At 59.7% G+C, this 6233-nt stretch overlaps 1 protein-coding gene across 1 annotated transcript; it reads left to right on the forward strand.

Annotated features, from left to right (window-relative positions):
* Nucleotides 1-3430: 3430 nt before the first annotated feature.
* On the forward strand, nucleotides 3431-5612 carry BMP15 (bone morphogenetic protein 15). Its single transcript, XM_026684339.2, is given in 3 exon segments — nucleotides 3431-3891; nucleotides 4616-5212; nucleotides 5215-5612. Coding segments are annotated over 3 exon segments (1197 nt in total). The 5' UTR covers nucleotides 3431-3539; the 3' UTR covers nucleotides 5463-5612.
* The last annotated feature ends 621 nt before the right edge of the window (nucleotides 5613-6233 follow it).

The raw sequence follows: 6233 nt of genomic DNA on the forward strand, positions 1-6233 counted from the left end.
GGGCGTGACTTGGTGGGCGTGGCAGGAGAAGGAGACTGTGAGATCTCCAGTCAGAGGTGGTATTTGCCAATTCTCTGAACTACTCAAAATTTCTGCTACTGGTTCTCCAGAACCAGTCAGAACCTGCTGAATCCCACTCTGCATACATGCGTGTACAACCCCAACCTGTGCGCTTGAAGGGTTGCCCAGGAGTAGCAGGAAAAAAAGAGGGGGGGATGCTATAGTTTTCAGGAGCCTCAGGCATTACATGGAACTCCCTGCCACAAGAGGTATTAGATCAGAAGGGGATTATGCAGGGGAGGGGTGTGCGAGAGACAGAAACATTGGTGCAAGGGCTGGAGGCTGCCCCATTGTTGGCACTGTGATATTTCAGCCTATAGTACCCCAATGTTCTGGATGAAGAAGCGGGGTAGCCCCCGCCAAGCTCCAGTGAAGAATTCCTGGTTTCCCAGAGCCTGAATGGGGAAGGGTTAATCCTCCTCTTGCAAGACTGTGCTTAGACCCACAGCGCTCCTTCCAGCCCTTCCTAGAATGGGGAGAGGCTGATCTTTATCCCACACCTCCCTCCGCAAAAGGGTCTTGGCCATTAATTGGGGACAGCCGCTCTTTGCAAAGTCTCTGGGGGCATATTCGTCCTTCGTTGCCCTCTGAGGTTAATCTGAAGTATACCTGAATGCCTGCCTGTTTGTTTGTGGGGGTGGCCAAGCCAAGTGAGCAGGGGACCAATTGCTGGGGGGAGGGCTCTGCAAGCCGACCTCAGCCCCCTTCTCACTGCCTCCCTGTGCTGAGGGAGCTCCTCACTGGCTTTCTTCAAGGCCAAGGAAGCGGCCAGGCCTAACACTGCCACCTCCTTCTCCTGCAGGCTGCTTTGGCTCCTCTTCCCAAGGGTGAGACAGCCCTTTATCCGGAATGTTGGGGGGTGGGGGTGGGGGAGAATTCCTCAGCTGGGGGTGCAAGGCAGCAGGCAGAGAAATGTGCAGAGAGAGCCAGGCCACCATTTTGGGCCATAACACGGCTTGCTTTGGCTCATGTGACCAGAGCCCACACTCCGCTCTTTCCAGCCTGCTTTCAAGGGAGCTCTAGGATTGTCCTGGTGAGAACCCTTCTTCAGGCTGGCTGCTCTCTTGGAGAGCTCACCCTGGCCATGGGATGGCCTGGGGAGGAAGGTCAGCCTGATGGCTCTGGTCAAAACCCAGGAGACTGAGGGAGGAGAAATTTGCCAAAACCAGTCATTTCACCAAGTTCTGCTGTGATCAATCTGAGTGGATCTTTAGGGGTCCCAAAGACTTTGTGGGCTGCAGCGACTGAGTGTTTCTCGGCTGATCTATGGAGAACCCTCTGTGGACCTCTGTTTTTCAGGCACATAGTTGGCTTCCTGCCTATATAAGAGGCATAAGGTTTGTCTTTATGTACATAAGAGGATTAGATGCCGACTTGAGAGCAAGTTTTTGGACTGTTGTTTGTGCCGGGAAGGAGCTTGGCTGAGCACCAAAAATCCCCCCTCCTGGCAGAACCCGTTGGCAAGTTGGCAAGGACGTGCTTTATGTTCAAAACAGGAAGTTTGCAAAATGACTGGGAAGTCCAGAACTCTGGGCTTTGGAGTCCCTCCGGCGTCCAGAGATTCAGTGGTGGGGAGGAAATCCCTTTCTGCTGCCCCAGCAGGACTAATGGGCTGCTTCTGGCTGCCGAATCCCCTGGGCTGCCCTAGCCTGGTGGGCTGCCTCTGCTCCCGCTGCTCTTTGCCCATGAATCCTTTCTCTGGGCAGCCCTTGCTCACCTGTCCCCCCTGCTTTGGCCCAGGGCTGTTCAGAGGCTCCCAAGGTGAATCCTGGATGGACCCAACCGCCTGACCTCTTTGGGTGCAGAGCAAGTTTCCTCCGTGGAAACAAAGCCGGTGCCCCAGAAGCAGCAGCAGTCCTGCCCAGACCCCTTGGGGGCTTCGGGGGAATCAGCTTCCGGCAGCCTCGGGTGGAAGGAGAGGCGCCTGGAGAAAGAGGGGAGCCAGTTCTGGGCTGCTGTGGAAGGCAGATGCCCAAGCTCTGGACCTAGATCGCTGCCCCAGTCGGGAACGGAGGCTCTCTAGTTGCTAGCTCAGCCTGCTCCCCTCTCGGATTTTGGGTTCAGCCCAAAGGCAGAAAGACACTCCCTGCCCGGGAATGCAACCCTGGTGCCAGGGGTGGAAGTGGGCGGGAAGGGCTGTGCCAGTGCAGCTGGGGAGGGAGGCTCCAGTCTGCCTTGCCAGGCCAAAAGAGAGGAGAGAGGGCAGCCCCCAAAGGCCCCGAGACCGTTCTTCGGCCCCTTCTTCCGATGCTTTTACCCCTGTGAGTCTGATCCCCACCCCACCCCCGGGGTTTATTCCGCCTGCTTTTGTGTTCACTGTTCAATGCATTTGGCTAGGATTTTTTATTTTGTTTACAACTTTGACTTTATACCTTTGAAGGGTATAAAGGCCTACATAAATAATGAATGATCATTGTCAGTGGTTTGTACAGGATAGTTTTAAATCACCCTGTAGAAGCCAATGCTGAAAACAAGTCATAGAAGGGCACCACTTCACTCAGGTTTATATACACACAAAAGTGCCTCGTTCACCAAGCCAGTAAAAATACTTTGCACAAAATGATAAAGGCTGGATTTTTTTGGCATTGTGTTTTGGGGATCAAAGTGTACTTAGCTGAAGTTGCAGAAGGCGGGAAAGGATGGAGAGGAAGAGGCGGGCTAGCACCAAAGATGTTTTCCTGTGTTTCCAACAGCCAAGATAATTAGGAGCCTGGCAGAGGGACAGAAGGGTAAGAAGGGCAGAGATTCCAGGCAGCCGGGCCTGTTCAGTGGAATCCACCCCACTGCATGCAGCATGCAAGCCCAGGCCATCTTCCTTCCTGCCGGTTGAAGCGCCAGCAAAGGAAGCCCCTTCTGGTTGTGGGTCAAGAACCGCCAAGGCATCGCTTTGGGCTGATCGGAGGTCATCACAAATATCCGCCACAAGGGGGAGCTCGAGTAACTGGGTGCTTTCCAGATGTGCCTGGACTCCAAATCCCAGAGTTCTCGGTGGGCAGCTGAGCGCGACTTCCCATTCCTGCTCCGGGCCTGGGGCGAGAGTAAGGTGCTGCCCCACGAGCGCCGCCTTGCCAAAGACTTTCCTCTCAGGTCGGGCGGCTGCGCTAGCGGCTTCCGGGGCCAGAACGCCGTCGAGCAAAGCGAGGGAGACCCTGCGGGGCAAGGAGGGGCCTGAGCGCCCGGCCCACCTGGCACCCCGCAGCCTGCAAGCAGGCGCTTCCGGCCCTTTAAGGTGGAGCGAGGCTCGCCTTTAAACGGAGCCGGCGGCGGCGGCGGCGCGCTGCTGTTTAGCCCGGCGCAGCCGCTCCGGCTCCCCACCCCACCCCGCTGGCCTGGCTGCGGCTGCTCGGGGGCCTCGCCTGGGACTGCGGGGCTCGCCCGCCTCCCTGCCTTCTCTGCACCACCACCCCGAGACGATGCTCCCGTCGGGCTGCCCGGCTCCTGCCTTGTGACCCCGCGCCTCAGCGCAGCCGGAGGCCGCCATGGCGGGGCTGGAGCCGTGCAGCGCTTCTCTCCTGCTGGCGCTGCTCCTCCCCCTGGCGCTGCCTTTGGAAGGCGGGAGGGAAGCGCGAGGCTCAGAGGCGCCCGCTGCCCCCGCCGCCCCCGGGACCCCTTCCCTGCCGCTGATGCAAAGGCTCCTGGGCCAGGCGCCCCCCCGAGCCTGGCTCCCCGGTCGGAGCCGGAGGCGAGTCAGCGGGCAGCCGCTGCGCTACATGCGGAACCTCTACCGGAGCGTGGCGGACCCGCACGGACGGCCCCGCCGGGACGAGCGACTCTCCAGCAACACGATCCGCCTGGTCCGGCCCTCGGCCAAGGCCCGCCAGGCTGCGGCAGGTGAGCTGGGGCCGGGTCTCCCTCCGGGGCTGCCTGCTGCCGGAGCTGGGACTGGGTGCCTGCTCGACAGGACTGACCGGGGGAAGGGCGTGGCCATCGGAAGTCCTGGTGGAGGCCCAGGGCCGCCTGCTGGGCTTCGGCTCTCTCTCGAGCAGGCAGCTGGCCGGAGGAGGCCCAGCCCACAGCTCCACTGGCCGCAGATGGGGGGGGGGGGCAGCTGCCCAGGCTGCAGGGAAGTTGCCAGCCTGCTGTTCGGACTGCCAGCCCTGGCCAGGGTGACGCTGCTCTGCCCAGTTGCCTCCAAGCAGGAAGGAGGCTTCCTGGAGCCAGGCGTTTCATGCACCGAGGGGGGCATGAGTGGGGCATGAGCGCAGGCACGTCTTGCACACCACAGTGAGGGGAAGTTTTGGACTGGGGCTCGCTGACTGAGTCCTTGTTCCAAAGGCTCTGCCTCCCTCAGGCTGAGGGCTGCTATTCTCTCATAAGGGCCTCCAGAATTGGGGCGGGGGGTTGCTCAGCAAGTCCTGAGGCGAAAGCGGCTCCTATGATTTTTTTTATTGCGAATGCCCCAAAAGTGCCATGCTGCCCACCCCAATTGGGGAGATGGCATCACAGAAAAATGGGCAGGGGCTGTGTTCTTTAGGAAGGTGTGGGCCCTAAGGATGGCTCTGGGGGCCGGGCAGCTTCTCCTGCTCCAGTTCTGACCCCTTCTTTGTACCAGCAGGCCCCTGGTTCATCTGGGCCCTTGACTACCGCCTGGAAGTGCAAGCGCCAGCCCAGCGCCTTGTCCGAGCTGTTGCTGTCTACATCCAGCGTCCATCCTCGCCTCACGGTCCCCTCTGGTGCACAGCCACTCTGCTCCCTGGTGGAAGCGCCCTCCCGCAGGTGGTGATCAGCCCAGCTTTGCTGAAGAATTCCACTGCCACACCTGCTGCGGACAGCTGGGTGGAACTGGACCTCTCCTCGCACCTCCAGCCGTGGTCCTGGGCTGCCCAGAATAGCCACCTGCTCCGCCTGCATCACGCCTGTGCCTTCCTGGACTGGGCCTGGAGCTCTCCCCGTGGGCCTGGTGGGGGAACCCCCTCCCTGGAGGATCCCTTCTTGCTGCTCTACCTCAATGACACCTGGACACCCCTCCGGGCTCCCGTGGGAGGGGAGCTCCCCCAGAGCTCTGCCCGTGGCCACAGGATGCGCCGGGCTGAGAAGCTGGACCTCGACCCACCCCGCTACAGCCGCCACAGCCCCAGCACTAAGCAGAACGCGTGTGCCCTCTACCCGCTGCGTGTGACCTTTCGCCAGCTGGGCTGGGACCACTGGATCATCGCCCCCACTCGTACCGGCCCCAGTACTGCAAGGGGACCTGCCCCCGGGTCTTGCGCTATGGCTACAACTCTCCCAACCACGCCATCGTCCAGAACCTGATCAATGAGTTCGTGGACTCGAACGTCCCTCGCCCGTCCTGCGTGCCCTACGAGTACAGCCCTGTGGGTGTCCTCATGATTGAGCAGAATAACAACATCCTGTTCAAGGTGTATGAGGACATGATCGCCAAGTCCTGCACCTGCCGGTGAGCATCCTGACAACAAACTCTGTGAGCTGCCCCGCCTCCCTGGGCCTCCGCTCGCTCCCACCCACTGCCTTGCACCGAGAGAGAATCCAGATTTTAAGGCATTTGGCAAGTTTTCACTTGGATCCAAGACTCTTCTTTCCGAGGGGCACAGAGGACTAGCACCTTGGTTGGGCTGTTTTACAAAAGGATTTTTATGCACAGGTTGGCAGATTCTCCTCCTCTTCCTTTTTACCAGAAAAAAAGTATGCAGGTACTCCTGGAATGATTTCATCCTGCCAGAACTTGGTGGAGAACAGTTGAAGGAAGCGCAGCTGGAACTCCTGGGAAGGGGTGCAGTGAAGCAGGTGGGTCCACGGGAGGCAGGAGATGTGAGGATTGGCTGTCCTGGGGTCGTGCTGAGGCAGGAAGGCTCCCTCACCAGCGCTTGTCTCGTGGCCTGCATGAACATCTTGATGCCGGGGGCCACTGTCCCTTTTGGCCCAGCAGGGTGGCTCTATCCTGCAGTCCAGTCCGAAGAAAATGGGTGTGCAGGTGCTGCAGCCACAGGTTTCTCCCCCCCCCCCAGGCCCTCTTCTCCCCCCAGCCAGTGCCCCCTCCCCCAGCAAGAGCTGTGTGGTCTCTGGACTACTCGAACCTCCCTTTTCTGTTCCTGCTGCTTGAGGGGTGCTGCTCTGTGGCCAGTTCTTTGCTCTGCTGCTTCTACCTCTCACTCTGCAAATAAAGGCCCACTCACACCTGCAACCCTGGGAGATGCCAAGCAGTGAATTCCCAG

Source organism: Notechis scutatus, chromosome 10 (genome assembly GCF_049901735.1).
Source record: "Notechis scutatus isolate UNSWTSFEM ecotype Mainland chromosome 10, rNotScu1.2, whole genome shotgun sequence".
In the NCBI taxonomy this organism is placed as follows: domain Eukaryota; kingdom Metazoa; phylum Chordata; class Lepidosauria; order Squamata; family Elapidae; genus Notechis; species Notechis scutatus.